General features: G+C 41.6%; 1 protein-coding gene across 11 annotated transcripts in view; it reads left to right on the top strand.

Moving 5' to 3' along the window:
• abi1a (abl-interactor 1a) overlaps positions 1-22808 on the top strand; it is a 99393-nt gene that overhangs the window by 46334 nt on the left and 30251 nt on the right. For all 11 annotated transcript variants that reach the window (XM_084326432.1, XM_084326440.1, XM_084326436.1 and 8 more), the window contains exon 3: positions 17333-17509. In XM_084326432.1, the coding sequence (XP_084182558.1) occupies positions 17333-17509 (177 nt within the window). The remainder of the gene's footprint in view (positions 1-17332; positions 17510-22808) is intronic.

Here is a 22808-nt window from a genome sequence, read left to right as displayed (position 1 = left end):
TTTCAATCAGACAGATGTATGGAAAGGCTTTTATTATAACATTCGTTGCAGTAAAATCATTATGCCTCGTTTAGTCATCCTGCGGAGCTAAACGTCGGCGGCGGGGAGCTAACGTTGATGTTATTGAGCTCTCGTCAAAATCAATGGCGGACAAAAGCGGAAGTAAAACATGAATACGCGCTTGCCGATTGGTGCTAAGAACAGCAGGGCGGGTGCAAGCGGTGTGACGTAATTGGCAGACTCGACTGTCAATCAAAATTATTCTGTTTGCCGTCTGAATGAATGAATGAATGAGAACTTTATTAACAGATTGCAGAATGGGTACAATACAGTACAACTCAATACAACAACAGTGGACTGGAGGATGAAGACCAGAAAAAGACTTTCGGCTTTTTTACATAAGGGTCCTCCATTTTCAATTCATCAAAACATTTAGAGACATACAAATATACAGTAGTTTCATTAAAATGCTATTTATTGATTGATTGATTGATTGATTGATTTAAAACTTTATTAACATATTGCAGAATGGGTACAGTACAGCTCAATACATACAATTGTTAAGGGGATGCAGACCAGAGAAAGACTTTCGTCTTGTTTACATCAGGGTCCCCCATTTTCAATTCATCATATTTCATATCTATTTTTATTTTTTTTTTATACTTTATTGTGTCAAACAAAAACATTTTACATTTAGGTATAGTGTACACAAATGTACACAAATGTACATACACATATTCCAAATCTTGACACTTTTTTTTTTTTTTTTTTACCCATCACCCATACAAAAAACAGGAGACGAAAACACAAACAAAGGGGCGAGCACCAGCATAGATCCCGGACCGTCCCCACACACACACAAGAAAAACAACAAACAACAACAACAATAATAACAGCAAACAAATAAGAAATTAATAGGAAAAAGAAACCAACCAAAAAACTAAAAATTTAAATAAAATAATAATAATAAGTAAAAAGGCTTGAATTTTCATTGTAGGTATACAGTAGCTGTAGGCCTAAGGGGTGTTCCCCAACAATTGATCCATAGTTTAAAAAGACCCCATCTTTTTTCCAGCATATTTTCATTCTTATTGATTTTGTAGGTTACCTTTTCCATACTATATATGTCCTCTACAGTTTCTAACCATTTGTTTACTTTCGGGGGTTCAAGTTTTTTCCAAGCTCTTGTAATTTGTTTAAGTGCTGCAGCTCTCAAAATAAAAAAAAGGTATAGTTCTTCTTTTTGTAGGTTTTTGGGGCGTGTTCCTAAGAGTATATCATGTTTTTCTATACCCACTTCCTTAAACATCCGTTCCATTATGTCTAGAATATCTGACCAGTAGATTTGAATTTTTTTACATGTAAAGAAAATATGTGTATGGTCAGCATTCTTCTCCCCACACTCCCTCCAGCAGCCGGGATCATTTTGTGCGTATTTGGACATACTCGATGGTGTTCTAAAGTACCTCATATTTATTTTCCAAGCATACTCCTGCCAAAAGGGTGATTTTATGTAATGGAAGATATCTTTAAAGCTTTGATTCCACTCCTTATCTGGTATGTTTGTTTTCAGTTCCTTCTCCCATTTATTTTTAATATAGCTTAAATCTTCAATTTTGTTTTCTTGGAGCATTTTGTAGATTTGTCCAGTTGTATTTTTGAGGTTATGGCTTTGTTGAGTCTTTATCATGTATTTCAGTAGGGGGTGGAGATCTTTAAGAGTTTTAATTTGGACTTTTTCTCTTAAGTAGCTTCTTACTTGCAGGTATCGGTGAAAGTGATTACTAGGACAGGCATATTTATTAGCTACATTTTCAAAAGAATCCACTCCTTCATTGTACATTTGATAGAAACGTATGAGGCCCTTAGCTTCCCATGTCTTAAAAAAACCGTCAATACTGTTTGGAGAAAAATCTGGGTCCCATGCTATTTGTCTTAAGCAGATCATTTCTTGTTCCTTAATTTTATTTATTTTACATATTTCCCTCCAGATTTTAAATGTGTTATATATAGAGTAATTGTGTATTTTGATCTGTGCTTTTTTATATCTGGAGAAGATCAATGTGCTGAGTGATTCCACTAGATTCAACTCAATTGACTTCCATTTGGGTCTCATCTCGTTTTTCATCCATATTAGAATCGGTTTTACCTGTGCTGCGTAATAATAATTAATTAAATTTGGTAATGCTAGTCCCCCTCCTTCTTTTTTTTGTTGCAAGATTTTGAGTTTGACTCTAGGTTTCTTTTCATCCCATATAAATTTTCTCAGCAGCCCCTCCCAAACGTTGAAACATTTAGGTGTTATGTATAATGGCATGTTTTGGAATAAAAATAGAAAACGTGGCAAGATGTTCATTTTAATAATATTAATTTTTTCAAATAAAGTGAGAGGTACAATTTTCCACCTATTCAGATCTTCCTTTACAGAGTTCTCCAAACTTCCATAATTACACTGATGTAGATTGTCTAGGTTATTAGGTATAGTTATTCCCAGATATCTCACTTTGTTTCGGTCCCATTTAAAGTTAAACTGTTTTTTGAAGTCTTTCTCCAAGTGGTCACCTACTTCCATAGCTTCAGTTTTATTTAAATTAAGCTTATATCCAGACAGAACTCCATAGTTTGTAATTTCATCGAGTAACTCCGGTAGTGAAATATATATATCTGTAAGATACACTATGATGTCGTCCGCGTACAGTGCTAGTTTATGTTCATCTTCCTTTATTGTGAGACCTTTTATCCTCATATTTTTCCTTATGCTTTCGGCTAAGGGTTCTATGCATAAGGCAAATATTTGGGGTGATAATGGGTCCCCTTGTCTTGTCCCCCTTTTTAAAATAAATTTCGTAGAGAGTGTCCCATTCACTCTTACTCTTGCGTTAGGTTCTTTATATATTCCCTTAATCAATTTAATAAAAGTTTGGTGGAATCCAAAATTCTCACATACTCCAAATATGAAGGGCCATGACACCCGATCAAAGGCTTTTTCAGCATCTAATGTCAATGTCAGCATTTGTTGCTTTGTTTGTACTGCATAGTCAATGATATTAAGAGTACGCCGCACATTGTCGCTTAGGAGACGATCTTTAACGAATCCTGTTTGGTCCAAGTTAATTATATTAGGTAGTATATGTGAGAGTCTGGTTGCTATAATTGATGTGAATAATTTTTGATCTACATTTAAGAGCGATATTGGTCTATACGATGCACAGTCTGTCGGGTCTTTTCCTTCTTTAGGTATAACAGTAATGATGGCAGAATTCCATGTGTCCGGCCAGTTTCCTGTTTGTAGGATCTCATTAAAAACTCTACATAAGATGGGAGTAACTAGGTATCTAAACTCCCTGTAGAATTCGTAAGTAAATCCATCACTTCCAGGACTTTTTCCCGGTTTACCCTTCTGGATGACCTTTAGGATTTCTGTCTCTACTATTGGTTGTACTAATTCATTATTTTGTTTAACGGACACTGTGGGAAGGTTTAAAATATCTAGGTATTGTTTAATTTTCTGTGGGTCCACACCTATTACTTCTGGAGTGTAGAGGTTTTGATAATAATCCTTAAAACATAATGCTATTTTCGATTTCCCCCTCTTATATGTGGAGTTGTTATCCATAATAGTGGCTATTGCAGTTTTTTCTTTCTGTTTCTTTAGTTTAAATGCTAATATTTTCAGTGCTTTTGGGCTGTTGTCATAATATGTTTGCCTACAGAGCATGAGATTCTTTTCAATGTCATGTATTTCTATAGTTTCCAATGCTTTTTTAGCTACGTTCAATTGTATCTGTACTTCTTTGTTCCTCCCTTTCTCATGTTCTTCTTGTAGTTTTTTTACTTTGTTTTCCAGTACCATCTTTTCTCTATCTCTTTGCTTCTTTTTCCAGGATGAATATGCTATGATTTCTCCTCGTATTGTTGCTTTTGCAGCTTCCCACAGTATTGTGGATGTCACTTCTCCATTGTCATTGATCTCAAAGTAAGACTTCATGCTATGTTTTATTTTCTCCTTGAAGTCCTGGTCGCCAAATAGGGAGTTGTTTAACCTCCAAATCGTTTCCCCTCGTTCCATCTTCAAGTTTAATTCCATTATGATTGGTGCATGGTCTGCTATAGTTATAGGTAATATTTCACATTTTGTGACCTTTGAAATCTCATTTTTAAACATAAAGAAGTAATCTAGTCTTGAATAGACCTTATGTGCATTGGAATAAAAGGTGAAGGCCTTGCCTTGGGGATGTAGACAACGCCAAACATCCAAAAGTCCCAACTCTATTTGGGTTTTTCTTAATAACACTGCCGCTTGTTCCGATTTATGTTTTATTCTACTTTGGGTGTCTACCTTCTGATTCATCACCAAGTTGAGGTCTCCCCCCATTATGAGTGTTCCCTTCACCTCTGTCATTATCAAGGATACGATTATTTTCATTAGATCTGCTCCTTTTCCAGGCGGATTGTAGACATTAATCAAAGTTATTTGTTGTTCTTCTATTTCCCCCGTAACCAAAACATATCTTCCTTCCTTATCTCTAATACATTTTTCTTTATTAAAAGTGAGGTTATTTTTTATGAGGATTGCCACTCCTCTTTTTGCTGATGTGTGAGAGGAGAAGAATACTTGGGCTGAGGCTAATTTCTCCAACTTTGCATGTTCCACTTTGGTCAAGTGTGTTTCCTGAAGGAAGATTATTTCTCCTCCTTCCTTCTTAAGTTTTTGCAGTATCCTCTTCCTTTTTATTGGGTTATTTAGGCCATTTGTATTGAGAGAGATTAATTTAAGTGTCCCCATTGCACTGCTTTTGAGGCTATTTTCTTATATATGTATTCAAAACCTTTAACCAAAAAAATAAAAATAAAAAAAACATAGATAACTGAAACTTTGTGTACAAGAACACAAACATAAAACACAAACATAACACCCAACAGTGAACTTCCAATTTCTGCAACCTCTAACCGGTTACAGGAGATATTCCACATTATTAAGGTTATGTGGAAAGAGGGGTTATCATTAAGTAACCCCTGCCACAAGGTGGTGAGTGTGGCTATAGTTATGGGACAAAAGGTTGCCCATATCTGCATGGTAGACGGCATGCGGGTGCACAGTCCCTCCAATAATTTCTCTATAGCTAATTTGTGTAACTCAAGTATATCTCCAATACAATTCAAAGAATAGATTATAATAATAGTCATAGTATATGCAGGTATGCATACATATACACGATACTACGCATACATACATACATACATACATACATACACACACAACAATCAACAGCACCCTCCCCTCCAGACATGTCTCTAATCTCTATAGCTCACATAGATCTCTAATACCATTCAAAGCATAGATTATAATAATAGTCATAGTATATACCGGCATGCATACATATACACAAAACTACATACATACCGACTCACACACACACACACACACAGCAACTAACACCAATACGGGGAAGGGTAACCATATGTCATACCTACACTCACATGTGCATACGCTCACATGCATTGCACCCACATGTGAGCACACATAACACATACCCCCCCATACCAACACCAATCACCATTATGTGCATGTATAGTGTCCCTAAACTGCCGTTTTAGCCTCTTTTTTTTTTTTTTTTTTATTAAAATGACAAGTCTCTATTGGTAGCCAAGCACTCTTGTGCGTTGAGTGAAAGTACCTATATGCTCAAGAAAAGAAGAGAGAAGGAAAAACAATAATAGTATAAATATATCTTCTTAACGTTCAGGGGGCCCCATACAACTTTTTTTTTTTAGGGCCCCCAAAAAGCCAGAGCCGGCCCTGTCTGCTTGCATGCATGCAGGTATGCATGCCCACACACCACGCACGTATGACAATGCTACACACATCACCACACTATACACCCACATAAACCTGTGCATATATATACACATACACACATACATATGCATGCACACATGCACCCATTCCTAATTATAAAAATATAATAAAAAAAGAAGATATATATACATAAACATGCCTACACACACTACTCATACTCAAGAGAATAATGAGGACTTTTCTTTTCTTTTTTCATAATAATAATAATAATAATAATAATAATAATAATAATACTAATAATATAACTTGTATTTGTTATCATCCATAGATCATTTCTCATCCTTCTGGCTCTTAGTTTAATATTTAATAATTGAGAAAAATAAAATAAAAATAAACACTGTTTGCGGTCTACAAGGTATAGGCTATTAATTAAATAATACATCATTCATAATAATAATAATAATAATATATATATATTGTATTTGTTATCATCCATAGATCATTTAGGCCTTCACCTTGTTCTCATCCTTCTGGCTCTTAGTTTAATATTTAATAATTGAGAAAAATAAAAAATAAAAATAAACACCGTTTGCGGTCTACAAGGTATAGGCTACTAATTAAATAATACATCATTTTTAGAGTAACAAAACGAAAATCCCTTCACAATAATTTTTCGTTTGTTGTCCGTGTGTATACAAGTTCACATCTTCAATATTCCATATTGCCAGGATAATCATCATGGAGAAAAAAAAAAAAGGAGAGGGAGATGTGGTATGAATTGTCACTGGATTCCAGTAGATCTATTCTCTTATGTAGTCGTCACATTTACAGTACGTCTCTCAGAAGTGAGCCAACAGTCTCACCGTCTGCTCCGTGCCTCTGGTCGCGCGCCCTCTGGAACGCGGTGGATTGGGCACCTGCGCTGCGCACCGGGGCCTGATATAGCCTCGGGTGTGTAGTAAAGATAATTCCCCGCTCCCTTAAGGTCTACAAGGTATAGGCTATTAATTAGGGATGCTCGATATTGGCTTTTTTACCGATACCGATATTCCGATATTGTCCAACTCTTAATTTCCGATACCGATATCAACCGATATCAACCGATACCGATATATGCAGGGTTTCCCCCCCCCCCCAAAAAAACTGAATAATTTCAGGTAACTAATAATTTCACTGGATATATATATAACAAATATTGTTATTGTTTTTTTCTTTTTTTAAACCGATACCGATATTTTCCGATATCACATTTTACTGCCGATATCGGCCGATAATATTGGTCGGCCGATAATATCGGACATCCCTACTATTAATTAAATAATACATAATTTTTAGAGTAACAAAACGAAAATCCTTTCACAATTATCTTTAGTTTGTTGTCCGTGTGTAAGCTCATACAAGTTCACATCTTCTAATGGGAGTCGGGGAAGATAGACTCAAGAGAGAGGGCTGGGGGGGGGGGGAAACTGCTATTGTCTTATAAAGTTCAATATTCCATATTGTCCGAATAATCATGAAAAAAGAAAGGGAGGAGATGGCGATGGTGGGGAATTGTCACTGGATTCCAGTAGATATATTCTCTTATGTAGTCGTCACATTTACAGTACCTTAGTCTCTCAGGTGTGAGCCAACAGTCTCACCGTCTGCTCCGTGCCTCTGGTCGCGCACCCTCTGGAACGCGGTGGATTGGGCATCTGCGCTGCGCACCGGGGCCTGATATAGCCTCGGCTCGGTAGTAGAGATAATTCCCTGCTCCCTTAAGCGCGCCTCTGCCTCTTCTGGAGAGTCATACGTTGTAGTTGTTCCACCATCTCCAAACACCTTAAGTTTGGCTGGGTATATGATGTGTGATTTCACTCCTTTTTCTTTCAGTTGTTTTCTTATTGGGGCGTACCTGCTTCTTTCGTTTTGAATCTTGCTTGAGAAATCCTGAGAGAAGTAGATTCGATTGTCTCCTACTTTTATCTCTTTCTTAGACCAGGCTGCTTGTAGGACTTGTCGCCGGGTGTTCCACTGTAGGAAACTCACCACAAAGGACCGAGGGGGGGCATTTTCTTGTCTCGGCTTCTTACTGAGCGCGCGGTGCGCTGCGACAATATGCAGTGTATCCGCGGGGATCTGCAGCTTTTCCAAAAGTAGTGCACTAATGAAATCCACTGCATTGTCCCCCTCTGCGCCTTCTTTTACTTGGTAAATCCGTATGTTGTTCTGCCGAGATTTATTTTCTAGGTATTCTACTTTTTCGTTAGTCTTTTTTTGTTCTTGTAGCAGGTGTTTCAGGGCCGCGTTTGTAGTCGACTCTCTCTCTTCAAGCTGATGTATTCTTTGCTCGGCCTCTATAATTTTAGTTGCAGCCTCTCCTACTTCAGAGTGGATTTCGTTAACTTCCTTTTTTATTTGTTTAATCTCCGACGTAAAATTCCCAAACTCGGATCGGAGATCCCCAATTTGTTTGGAAATGTCTTCTTTGAAGTCTGTCAACATCATCTTGATACTTTGTTCGAGCTTTTCCATTTCTGGTTCTGATTTGTTTGTCCCGCGAGGCGGCTTCTTTGTCTTGCTCTTTGTCGTGTTCGTCTGAGTAACCGCTCCTGATCTCAGATCCATTGGCACAACATGATTTGATTTATATTTCGAGTTGAGTTACGTTAATTTCAACACATTTTGGAGGTTTGTGAGGAGACACTCACAGCGACATGAACACGCGTGCCGTCAACCGGAAGTCTCAAAAAAACGCAGCACCCATATTTCATATCTAAATCATATAATATCTCATTGCTAAATATATGCAATATATAATCTAATAATCCAATTATCTAAATCTAATATATAATATAAAAATGCTAAATGCATGGGTATTTTATTTTGTCTTTAATGTTAGCTTGCAAACTCAAATACTGTCTTGGTAAGCCTCATAATGAATTGTTTGGGGGAAAAAAGAAAAACATTGTGATGTGTATCGTGTATCGCCGAAAGGTCAGAAAATATCGTGATATCATATTTAGGCCATATCGCCCAGCCCTAATTTGATGTTCATGCAGCACCGCGGCGAGTGCATACACATGAACAGCAGATCAGAATGCATGAAAAGTAAACACGACTCACCATAACTGCCCTGGGCTTGTTCAGTCCTCCAAAATCCCTGCTAATGTTTGAAACATGTCAAATATCCACTCGCCGCCCTCCAATTCCAGATTGGCGTTGAATGCAGCTACTTTATCTGCCAACTTGAACACAGTTGTCATCATTGCCTCGTTTGCTATCTTGTCGCCACATATTATGCAGAGAGGACCTCGGCACGCAAGAGTCACCTGTTGCGATAAACCCGTATTTTAAGTATGACTCCTGTTTATTAAAAGAAGCTTTGTGTCTTGGAGGTCGTAGGCTCCTCTTCTGGCTCCTCAGTTGGTATTTCCCCGTTGCAAAGAAGCTATCCAAAGACGTTTGTTTTGTTTTTTTAACACATTTTTGCTAACGTTAGTCGCTCGCATCCCGAACGCGGAAGTGAAAGTGCGTTAGGGAAAATATACACACGGCCCGGTGGGACTATTCTATTGGTTCTCCCAGTCCACGTGACCATTTCTAGCATTTCAATTGGCTATAGTGACAGACATAGATATGATGAATAGATAGATACAGATTCACAAAGACACTCTGGCGTCACAAGTGAATATTTCCCGTGCGTAAAATAAATATCATATTCTCAAAATAAACTGACGGGCCAGAAATTATTGCTGGCGGGCCAATTTCGGCCCACGGGCCGCCTATTGCCAACCCCTGCCTTATACACTCGAACTGTCAATCAACCTGAGTGATCTCCACCAGAAATCCCTCCAAACCACGATGCTTACAGACTTTGCCGCCACCCATGTCTTTTCATTTTGTCTCAGACGGCAGTACATTTGAAAAACAAACGTCAAATAATCTCCTTTGAAATCATATACACACGGTATGCGTTGCAAAATGATCCGGGGGGGGGGGTGTAAACCAGATGTTGACGGTAGTAAACCGGTCTCTAACTCAAAAAATTACAACACTACTTCTCTTTTTACAGTATGTTCAAAGCTTAACGTGCTGAAGGTTCAGATACGTTGAGCAGAATTATTATCTCATCCTAATCCCACATAACAAGGATGTCCAGCTCCTGTTAAGACCAGCTTATTTTAGCTCCCAGTCAGAGACGGTCTCCAATAAGTCCGTCTGTTACATCTTGTTTGATGACAATCGCATGTACAGCTGCTTCATGCCAGTAGAATATTACACCGCAGTGGTCTTGGACAGAGTGTTATGGGAACCGAGTACTTTATCAGTGGAATGTGTGTGTGTGTGTGTGTGTGGTATCTCAGAGGAACACAGGAAGAAGCTGACACTGCCAATTCGCTGAAACATCTGGGCATGGCTGTTTTCTCTCTTATTCCAAATATAATCATCTGTGGTTTAGCTCTATCATTAACCATTGGCACATTTGTCTGACTTGACTGCCCACACACACACGCATGCACACACACGCATACACACATATGCTGGTATGAAGGGTCGTGCGTACGTCTAGTAGTATTGGTCGGTCCCCATGCTGTGCATAACAAGGCTTTGCTCTGAAGACTCAGCCCAACTCTGCTACGCCTACAGTGCTGCTGTGTCCGGGCTCTTTGGTTTTCCCATGTGTTTGCACATAGCTGCTGTTTTTTTATATATTTTTTTTATTGCGGATATCATCTCCAGGCCAAGCTGCAGAAGCACTGAAAGTGTAGTTTGTCTTTCTGACATACGCTGAAGTGAAACCGTCTGTCGCTGCTCCATATCAAAGTCTGGAGACATCCTTTCCTTTTTTTCCCCCTTCTTCTTCTTACCTCATTCTCCAAGAATCTGTTAGGGTGTATGCACTGATACCGATAATAACTGGTGTTGGATATTTGGAAGAAAAACCTAAAATGTTTGGCACATAGAAGTACTCAGTGTTCGATCTATCCAATGAAGAACAATGATACAAATGTATTTATTATTATTATTATTGTTGTTATTATTAGTTTTACAAAAGTAATTGTTTATGCTGCTCAGTACAAGTAACAGATTAGATTGGTACTGGAATAGACTGATACTTTCCGTAGGACTTAGGATTAGTATCGACAGTGAGAGACTGGTATCGACCGTGAAAGACTGGTATCGACACTGGTATCGATAGGGAGAGACTGGTATAGACAGTCGGAGACTGGTATTGATGGGGAGAGACTGGTATTGGCAGTGAAGGACTGGTATAGACAGTCGGAGACTGGTATTGATGGGGAGAGACTGGTATTGACAGTGAAGGACTGGTATTGACAGTGAAGGACTGGTATCGACAGTGAGAGACTGGTATTGACATTAATTGCGCAAGGCTCTGAAATTCCATTCCGGCCCCTTTGATTGGCTGTCTTGCTTGGCCATGTGTAAATATGTGACTTGTACTCCATCTCACTCTCACTCCCCCCCCCCCCCCCCCCTCCCCCGCTGTCTGGGCAATGTAAACCAATCACCTCAAACTGAACCTAAGCTAAACGGAGCTATACTTCACCTACCGGTCGAATCCTCCCCGCTGACCGACCTTTCAATCACAGTGGATCCAGAGGGTCACCATGGGAGGAATTGGGCCTGGGTTCCAGAGGGTCACCATGGGAGGAATTAGGCCTGGGTTCCAGAGGGTCCCCATGGGAGGAATTAGGCCTGGGTTCCAGAGGGTCACCATGGGAGGAATTAGGCCTGGGTTCCAGAGGGTCACCATGGGAGGAATTGGGCCTGGGTTCCAGAGGGTCACCATGGGAGGAATTATGTCTGGGTTCCAGAGGGTCACCATGGGGACAACTCCATCCCATGATGAGCCTCCAGTCAGTCAGGAATCATGGTCTCACAGAACTAGTGTATGTATGTACTTGGCCTCAGGCTTTGGTGTGTCTGCAGGCCTCTTCTGAACTGTAACCCAGCACCAGTGTGTCTTGTTCCCAAGCCATCTCATGACAAAAGAACAATGTTTTATATACACTATATATATAACGTTTTCTCACCAGTGTTACTTGTTGCTGCTAACAACACAACAAGAATATTTCGCCATGGCAACCATGACAATACTGACTCACTCGCAATAACCCCACGCGAGAGGCTTTACCTAATCCTCCCAGTTTAGAAATGATGTGGACCAGAGGTTTGTTTCTGCTCAGCTGGGATGTGTGGATGGATGACGGGGAAGCTGGCGGCAGATCAAACCCTAACGAGGTTCTCCAACCGGCCGTAGAGACGACGATGAGAAGGGGAGAGAGAGAAAGGAGATGAAGAAAATCTAAGTGGGTGTGATGATGTAATTCCTCTGCCCAAATAAGGGCTATAGGAAAATGAATGGGTTTAGTAAAGACTGCCCCTAGCTTCATCTGTGGTTCACACAGGCTCTTTACCGTGAAGGAAGTCTTCTGATATTGATTCCTCTCTTTGATAAGGCAGAGAAATTAGAATGTTGAAGCAGCACTTTTAACAGAAAAAAAGGTTCAGTGCGCATTCTGGTAGCGGGGGACATGCCGATGAACTGGCACCATGTGCTCCTTTTAGTGTTAGCAATGTGCCTCTTAGAAATAGGAGTTAACAAAGCATATAATCCTCCAGTAAAACATCATTCTTCCATGCACCGTAAAGGATAACATTACTGGTGAACGGGAAAGACCGTTCATGTTTGCCAGAGGCAAAAGAAAATACGAACAGGTTTTTGTCTCGTTCCTAGAAAAGGAAGTGGCAAAAAGGCAGACGAGGTGACGGGGGAACCGAGTCCACCCAGCCTTCTGGGAGAGGATCCACAGGGTGCGTATGGGTGACTGTAGGTCACAGCACACGTGACTCATCCATCTCGCAGTTTGGCAAGATGTATTCAGGAGTCAGGCTCAGACACACTCCTCCGCGCGCTTGCGCTAGCAAGAAAACAGTCCGATATTAGGGTTGAGTAAACGACTTCAGTGCCAGTTCAACAGCTTGTCAGCAGCAGGAAATTGCACGCTCAATGCCAGGGAGGATTACTTAAGAAACAAGTAGTTTTTGTAGACGGGCTGTAATGTACCAGATTGGAGTAGGTCAGCGGAAGCTCTCTTTTTAAAGGTTGTTTCTGAGGGCGGTTGGGTTAGTGTAGAGGTCTAAGCACGGACCTAACACCGCAGAGACCCAGGTTCAATTCCAGGCAGCGGTATAGGGTTGGGTACCATTCACATTTGAACCGGTACCTGTCAATCGATACCGGTACCCACCGGTACCTTTACAAAAAATCTACCTACCTCAGTTGTAAAAAATGTGTCCAAACTTCTAATTATTTATTATCATTATTATTTATTTAGAACAATTTGTTAATATATGTATATAATATTGCAGCGAGCGTTGTCTGCATCTAGCTTTGTAAAGTGTAACCACACTTGCGACCGTTTTCGGCTTGTCATTATTCATTACTTTGTTGTTACAGTTGAATCAACTAAGTCAAATCCTAGGTAAGCGTGTAACGTGCGCGTGAATGTGCGGCACACTTCATAGGTTTCGTTTTCACAGTAAACGAAACGTTGACGTCATCGGACTTACAGTACCGAAATGTGGCACCGGTGGATCTCGCTTGAATCGGTACTCTGTAGCACCGACGTGATTCGGTCGATACCCTTAAAAGTACCGGATTCGGTACCCATCCCTAGGCAGCGGTACCTCTGGCTCGGTCAGTCGTCCCTATGAACACAATTGGCAGTGTTCACGGGTGGACCGTAATATAACTATATGGTAACTTATTATATAGTGTGAATTACTCCAGATGTCTCTTGGCAGAGCCTGACGTGTGGCCAGCAGTAGCAACTCCTCCACACTGTCCCAGCTCAACTCCCAACCCACACATCAGACCAAAACCAGATCAAAACCAGAAATATAAACAAGGTGCAAAAAAGTGGCTCAGGAGGTAGATCGGTCGTCTGGTAATCGAAAGGTTCCCGGTTCGCTTCCCACTCCTCCCAGGGCAGCGTGTCGAAGTGTCCTTGAGCAATACACTTAACCCCTAATTGCTCCCGATGAGCAGGTTGGCACCTTGCATGGTTGCCGCCGCTGTCGGTGTGTGAATGTTTGAGTGAATGGGTGAATGTGAGGAACAAAAATTGTAAAGCGCTTTGGATAAAAGCCCTATATGACGGCATTACAGATTCTACCTTTTTTATTGTTCTTTGGGGACACTGTCAGTATCATTATGCAAAACACCATGGAAAAACCTTAAACTTTGACTCGACTGTCAACCCTTGTGTCATACCGGCCCACAGCATGTGAGCAGGGTTATTTCTCAGCATACAGGAAGGAAATTAACTCAGTCTGTCGCCTTCTCACTTCCCCTCTCTGCCATCTGCACTGCTGTTTGTCCACATAGAGCTCCCCGATAAGGAAGAACTAGACACTTTCCAAGTTTAGCTGCAATAAAAAACAAAAAAGCGTTTGTTCTTTTGGGTAGGGTTGCTTAAAGGAGATGGAAAAAAGGTTTCGTTTAGTCTTTATATGGATCTGGCGGTCTGAAATGTTATTTAGATGCTGGGGGGGGGGGGGTACATGTGCTCCTTGCTGCTAGGGTGTTCCAGTTTTCAGATATCAGACTAAACAAGCTGTTCTGAATGATTGCCCTTGGTGATGTCACAAGAGGGACACAAGCTACAAATTAGCTTTTGATGATCCATTTGCTTTCTGGAACCAGGAACACTGCTTACCTAACGTACTGTCCAGTTTGTGAAATGTTTTTGTACTCTTGCCATGCAGGGAAGGAACTAATGAATAAAAGATGTAGTGTGTGCTACTACACCCACCAAACATGACATGTTCCATACAAGGAGAGACATAGGTGCCGGTAAATGAATAGTTAAACTAAATTGGATTACATTAGAAATTAGATTTAGACCGGTTTCTTTGAGAAAAACAATTACAAATGTTCCACAGATTCAAGGAAGTAATTTAAAACTGTTACATACATATTATAATATGTCCCCCCTTTTTCATTTGTTTTGGGTGGCTGACAGACGATTCATAAGGAGAGCTTTTCCTCTGTGAGGATCGCATGAAAACAACCAGATTATATCAGATGATGACCATGCGTATAATAGGATATTGTTTTCTGTAAGGCCTGGAGGCATTAGCAACCATGGAATTATCTTCCCCGGCCTGTTCCTGCATAATGGCTCCCATTTCCCTCGGAGCAGACGCAGCTGTGTCGAGGCGACGCAGGGGTTAAATGGGTTCACGGCCAGATGTGTCGGAACAGAAGCGCAGCCCGGAGTACACCGTCTAGCCGATGACTCTTCCTCCAGCCCCACTTTTAAGACCGAGTCAGTCTCCCAGCACAGCCACTCTCTCTCTCTCTCTCTCAGAACCCCGTACCTCGCTTGAACCGAAAGCCGGTGGACTTGATTTGCATTCATTATCTCAGCCCAGTACGATTCCAAAGTGGCTCTGGTTTGAAGTCGGGGGTTGAAATGTGCGTGTATTATCTCTGCGAGTGTGACGATCGCTGGTGCATTATGGGGATTAGTCTAACTGTCATCCTATAGCCTCGCTAACGCACAGTGGGTCTTTGAAGCGCGGCTTTTACACCTAAGGATGACGTGTTTCCGCGTCGGTATGTTCAGTTAAAAGGGGAGAGTTTGTCTTGTGTCCTGGCTTCCAGCTACAGGTGAATAGATTACCGTAATAGACGCTATATCGTCCGCCTTTTAATTCATGCAGACACACCGTGACACTGAAGGTGAATACAAGTGCGATGTCATTGGCCATATTCACACGGCGAGGGTGGAGAGGAATCTCCACCCGAGTATGACATGGGAGCAAAATGGCCACCGTGTGAATAAGGTCAATTGCCTTCTGGATGGATCCCACGGGCGAGTCTCTGCGGAAGCAATTAATGCACAAGTAACATTGCCTGTCGTCTTTTCTCTTTTTTTCCGTCCGTCATTCACCGTCGATGCTACAGACGGTGTTGGCAGCCCTCAGGCCTTCATCTCATTAATGTCAGTCGAGCGGAGAAGAAAAATAAACATGTTCTAGATGCTTCACAGCAGGCGTCGGGTTTACCATTTAAATGAACGACACTTTGCATTTATGCCTCCTTGACTACTGTCCATTCCTTTCGCTCAGAGGATGAGAGTGAGACTTGTGTGTGTGGGGTGGGGGTGGGGGTGGGGGGTCCAGACAGCAGAACAGAATAAGAGAGAGGGAGAGACCCCTAAGGCATGAAAGGAATCTTGTGTTGGCGCTGGCCATGGCCTCCCTCCCCATAGAGAGAGAGAGAGAGAGAGAGAGAGAGAGAGAGAGAGAGAGAGAGAGAGCGACTGGTCTGCCCCTCAGACAGACATTGCAGTCTTTCATGTCTCAGAGGAAGAGCAGCTTCTCCCTCTCTCTGCCCCGTAGAAGAGACTAGCGATGTAGGATCTTATTGAGGTGCGATGATGTCACTGAGATGCGTATTAGATTTCACAGTGGTTTTGACTCTTTGATGGTCTGGATGATGATGCACCTGCCACGGCAGCGATGACGTTGATTAGAATAAATTGCAGCAGTGAAGACTTGCTGCTGTTATATGATACTTCTACCTGTCTCTCTCTCTCTCTCTCTCTCTCTCTCTCTCTCTCTCTCTCTCTCTCTCTCTCTCTCTCTCTCTCTCTCTCTCTCTCTCTCTCTCTCTCTCCCCTCATACACATGTAGGTTGAGATAATTGGTCTCACTCCCAGTGAAGAGGAGTAGGAGGCAGTTTATCAAACTGAGCAATTTCAAAACAGAAAACAGTCTCTTTTGAGGAAGCTGAGGTCATGCATCTCCTTTTGGCTGCAGATGGAGCTTAGGAAGAGATATGAAGATTAATTCACAGATGGTTATAAATGAAAGCTTTAGAATAAGCCACCATTTTTAAATGTGTGATTCAAGAGTCCTTAATGTGCGTTTTCCGTCATTCTGAATATCCAGTGTTCTAGGGATTTTATTGTGTGATATATCTTCATAGTTACATGCACAGAATGTTCTCACAAGATCTGATGTCGGGGTCTGTATGTTCATTGATTCCATCAAGCGACAAGTCCCACGAAATCTATATGTTTCAGTCATTAGGCCGTACAATCTGTGGTGTGTGTACCACGATCAATTTGATTGGTGTATCATGTGTGGCACTGTGTTTGTGTGTGTGTGTACCACGATCGATTTGATGTGTGTGTGTGTGTGTGTACCACGATCGATTTGATTGGTGTGTGTGTGTGTGTAACATGATCGATTTGATTGGTGTGTGTGTACCGGCTACATAAATAGGATTAAGACGTCTTCGATGAAGATGGGCATTGGGCAGCCACATGATTTAATTAAACCCACTTAAGTTGCAATATGACAAGTTAATTCAATCCCGGGTCCCTTGTTGCATCTAAAGTGTCATCATGGCCCCTCTGCTGTGGCATTTTCATCATCTTCTCTCTCTCTCTCTCTCTCTCTCTCGCTCTCGCTCTCGCTCTCGCTCTCTCTCTCTCTCTCTCTCTCTCTCAGACCGTGGACATCCATAAAGAGAAGGTGGCCAGGCGGGAGATCGGCATCCTGACGACCAACAAGAACACGGCCAGAACTCACAAGATCGTCGCCCCGGCCAACATGGAGCGGCCGGTGAGGTACATCAGGAAGCCCCTCGACTACAACGTACTGGACGACGTGGGCCACGGCGTCAAGGTGAGCAGGAGAAACTCTCCTTTTCTCTCTCTCTCTCTCTCTCTCTCTCTCTCTCTCTCTCTGTTACTAGGGATGCAGTGATACTGGTATTATGGGATATGGATATATACAGTTCAGTAAAAGTAGTGGATTGGATGGGTGCTGGATATTGGCTGATACTAAATGATTAGGGATGGGTATCGGCAGTGAAAAAGTGGTATCTGTGGTTTCAGCTTGACAACAATAATGAAACATATTCTAGAACCGACTACAGACAATAATAAAACATAATACACGTTACATTCTAGAACCGACAGTCGGTTGGTCCACCAAGATGTCCCCACCCTCTAGCAGCCACAGGTTTCGCCCTAGGAGGCTGAAATTGGGCATGGAGGTCAAGTGTGTGTATTTGTGTGTGTTTGTATGTGTTCATGCCAGCTGGCTAAAAGGGGGTGTGGGAAAGGGAGTGGCCTATCGCAGAAAAAAGAGTGCAGCTCTTGCAGACTCGTGCCGGTTTGAGTTTTCCTCTGCGCTCTTGTTTCTCGATCAGAAGCAACAGCCTGTTCTCTACCGAGCACCGATTCATTCCGTACTCTCTCCTCCTACACAGTCAGTTCTGTTCACTGTCTTACTAGTCTGTCTCCTCCTACACAGTCAGTTCTGTTCACTGTCTTACTAGTCTGTCTCCTCCTACACAGTCAGTTCTGTTCACTGTCTTACTAGTCTGTCTCCTCCTACACAGTCAGTTCTGTTCACTGTCTTACTAGTCTGTCTCCTCCTACACAGTCAGTTCTGTTCACTGTCTTACTAGTCTGTCTCCTCCTACACAGTCAGTTCTGTTCACTGTCTTACTAGTCTGTCTCCTCCTACACAGTCAGTTCTGCTCACTGTCTTACTAGTCTGTCTCCTCCTACACAGTCAGTTCTGCTCACTGTCTTACTAGTCTGTCTCCTCCTACACAGTCAGTTCTGCTCACTGTCTTACTAATTAGTTTTCTCCTCTAGTGTGTTTGTTTTTATTCTTTTTTTTGTATCCACTTTTTCTCCTTTTTCTATTGTTCTCCCATCCCAATTCCGCTGTGCCAATTCTCCCCTCCCCTGTCTTGAACGTTGCTCGCATATGCCCCCCACTGGCCTTGCATCACGTGTCCCCTCCGATACATGCGGAGGCAGCCTGTCGCATCTTTTCACCTGCCAGCGCGGACTCTCATTGGCGAGGTGTAACGTGTGGGAGGCTCACACTATCCCCGCCATTTCCTCTCTCTGCTGTGCAGGCGTCCCCCAACCGACATGTAGGAGTCGCTGTCCACAACGTCCAGATTACCACCCATCGACTTCCACCCGCTAACTCTGCCAATTGAGTTAGTATGACGGCCGGCCCAAGCCGGAGGCAACGCCGACAGCCGGAGTCGAACCCGGTGTCTCTTGCGTTGGTGACTAGTGCAATGTCCGCTGCGCCACCCAGCCGGCATGTTTGTTTTTATTCTTTTCTATTCCGCCCACGCTCTCGTTCTGATGCCATGGTTCAGGGTTAGAAATTAAGGGGGGCTTGGGGCAAAATGCCCTTGAAAATTGACCAAATGCCCTCGAAAATCAGTTAAGGGGGGCAAGAAAAGCCCCCGACACTTTGCACAGATGTTTATCCCTTAGTATGCACTAGGGATGGGCATTTTAAAGAAAAATCCAGATCGATTGATCGCATGCTATACTCGAGTGATCGTGTATTACTAAAAAAAAATAAAAATAAAAAAAAAAAATTATCTTTTTTCTTTTATTTATTATTATTTTTGTACTTATTTTTGTTCATTCACATATATATGTTTAAGGAAACCAACAAACAGTTATAATCTTACACATACATGTGAAAAAATATGTAAAAAAAAAAAATTATTAATTTTTTTCATACAAATTATTAATAATTTCGATTGTTTTCTTTAGATTTTTCTCATAGCTACGAGTAACGATTACTCACGCCCATCCCTAGTATGCACACGCACAGTATAATATGCATGTAATAAATAGTTTGTTAATAAACTCTGTTACTTGAACAATTTTCACTGTGCTCCTAAATTTCTTTGTGTGCTCCTAAATTTTTATTTAGATTTTATTTATTAAAATTTTATTTAGGAGCACATGTGCTCCTTGGGAAAAAGGTTAGCGTAGAGCCCTATATATGGAGACATTAAAATTTTTTACATGTTAATGTAAACATGTTTTATAATCTTTATGTTAATTTTCATCATAAAAATTTGGTGCCCCCGAAATACAAAAAAAAGCCCCCACAAATCAATTAACACTATGGGTGCCGGCCAGAAATCCGGAAAATGACTGTGGATTGCCAGCGCTATTTGTCTATGGAGAAATTCCCCTTCTTTGCAGGGCTATAACTTTTTAAATTCTATTGCTACATTGCCATTATTAGGGCCCATTCAAAGTCCTATATGTATTGTTCATTGTGTAGCAACGTTAAACTTTTTCATTCACATATTCATAGTAAAGTATGGTCTAATGTATAAGTATGTTTTCATCTCTTTCTGCAGCTTTCTCCAGAACGTGATATATAGCCCCAAATGCATTATATTGATGATGAAATACAGTTTGATGGCAATCGGGGCGATATAAAAATTTTCAATTGGACGTACTTCTAGAATGATCTACGTATGATCTGATGATGACCGGATGGGCGGGGGATCGTTTATAATTCCGTGGGCAGCGTTATATCATTCATCTAGTGTGGGTGATATGTTCATCATAACAGTTTATATGGAATACGATCAAAAATAACGCTGAATCTTACCGTATCCTCCTCGCGCCGTTGGGCGATGAGCGTGGAACAGTCATTTACCTATTATGGTATGTAGAAATATCGGGTCCATTTCCAGCTTGTATAATAGTATATATGTCCAAATCATGTTGTTTATCGAGTTATTGGCAATCGATCGCTATGTATTGTGTCGAGATCGAGTCCCGGTAGCCAAACAGAGTGCCCGGAAGTAATTTGGCCGACCAGCACAACCTCCATAGCACTTCCTGTTTGGCGATTGCGCCGATCGGCCACCAGATGGCGCTCCTGAACCGCCAGAGAGCTCAGTGGGTCCTCCTGGTGGATCTCAGGCCAGCGGAGGGGAAATATGAATCCGATCGCAGATTTTTGAAATATTGATATAAGGACGCTGTAAAGCGTCCTCCGGCAACTTGAGCATGGCCGGGAATGACGCTTTTAAGCGTTTTCCGGCAGTCAAAGTGTTAAGGGGGGCAAAAAAAGCCATGGAAAAAAAATGTTAATTTCTAACCCTGCCATGGTTCATGTTCTACTCTCGTCCCCTTGTTTTCTCTCTCTCTCTCTTTGATCTTCTCTGTGTACAGTATCTCGCTGACCCTGCAGGAATCTTTTTTCTCTTTTCTTTCTAGTGTGGGAATGAACTTAAAACCGATTACATCATAGACCTTTCTAAGAAAACCTGTCTATTCTTAGAGCGCTGTGAGGAGGGGGTGAGTGGGCATGAATTTGTGAGACGTTTACAAAAATAAAGTCGCTCAGGCCCACACACCGTGCTCGCACTCGCCTTCTCCGGTTTCTCTCCGGTGTCCAACCGGACCGCGCAGGAACGTGTTTATCCCGGACTGTCGCAGACTGTGAGCAGATAACGGGTCATCTGAGACCGATTCTTTATGTAACGTAGTCCTCCAGCGGAAACCCTCTGTACACAGCAGGGCGGCTGCGTAGGGCGGCACCACTAACCGCGTCGTTAGGGTTTAGAGGTCAAACGGGTCGCAGTGGCGGCGGCATTAATGACATCATAGCCTGATGGCCGGAGGCATTTTGCCATATCGCCATATGCCCCCTAGGGCTCCCTCTCCCCCATCAATCAGCCAATCAATCGCTGCTGTCGGACAGATTGGATTAGGAGATGACCGTCATTGTCCAGTGGAATGAGCGGGCAGGATACAAAGCCATCGTGTCACTGTCAATTTACTGGACCGTGAGTTACAGGGGATCAGGGTGGAGGAGGCGCCTTGGTGAACACAAGGTGAAAACATATTCAGTCAGGTTATGTTATTAATTATGCCCCCACAGAGGTGACACATTATGATCATGCATTTTTTTTATCAAAGGTGAACTACGCCAAATTTGAAGAATTCATCACATGTAATTCCTATGTACATACATGTTAGTGAACGTGAAGAAATCTCTCCCAAACCCAGACACTGGAGCTCTAGAAATCTCTTAATGTGTGTGTGATGTCATCAGGTATTATGTCTGAAGCTGCTCCATAGACGATGAATTGGGAAAGATGGTATAGATGACACTTGAGAACAGAACACAGAGGGGGATGTTCTGAGTATGCAGGGGTACATTTTCCTTTGCAGAACTATTTGCAAATACTACAAAAGAATCAAACTAATTTGGGTGTAAACGCTCAAAAAAAACTTCTGTCCATTCGTTCTCTGAATTGGATGGAGCAGCTCCAGACACTCTATAACTGATGACATACTGATGACACTCTATAACTGATGACATACTGATGACACTCTATAACTGATGACATACTGATGACACTCTATAACTGATGACATACTCCACACACTCTATAACTGATGACATACTTCACACACTCTATAACTGATGACATACTGATGACACTCTATAACTGATGACATACTGATGACACTCTATAACTGATGACATACTGATGACACTCTATAACTGATGACATACTGATGACACTCTATAACTGATGACATACTCCACACACTCTATAACTGATGACATACTCCACACACTCTATAACTGATGACATACTCCAGACCCTCTATAACTGATGACATACTCCACACACTCTATAACTGATGACATACTCCAGACCCTCTATAACTGATGACATACTCCACACACTCTATAACTGATGACACTCTATAACTGATGACATACTCCACACACTATATAACTGATGACATACTGATGACACTCTATAACTGATGACATACTCCACACACTCTATAACTGATGACATACTCCACACATGATATAACTGATGACATACTCCACACACTCTATAACTGATGACATACTCCACACATGATATAACTGATGACATACTCCACACACTATATAACTGATGACATACTCCACACATGATATAACTGATGACATACTCCACACACTATATAACTGATGACATACTCCACACATGATATAACTGATGACATACTCCACACATGATATAACTGATGACATACTCCACACACTATATAACTGATGACATACTCCACACACTATATAACTGATGACATACTCCACACATGATATAACTGATGAC

The sequence above is a fragment of the Notolepis coatsorum genome, assembly GCF_963971535.1.
Source record: "Notolepis coatsorum genome assembly, chromosome: 12".
NCBI classification, from domain to species: domain Eukaryota; kingdom Metazoa; phylum Chordata; class Actinopteri; order Aulopiformes; family Paralepididae; genus Notolepis; species Notolepis coatsorum.
Note: the sequence above shows the minus strand (reverse complement) of the source record. Positions and strands in the feature narration are given on the sequence as shown.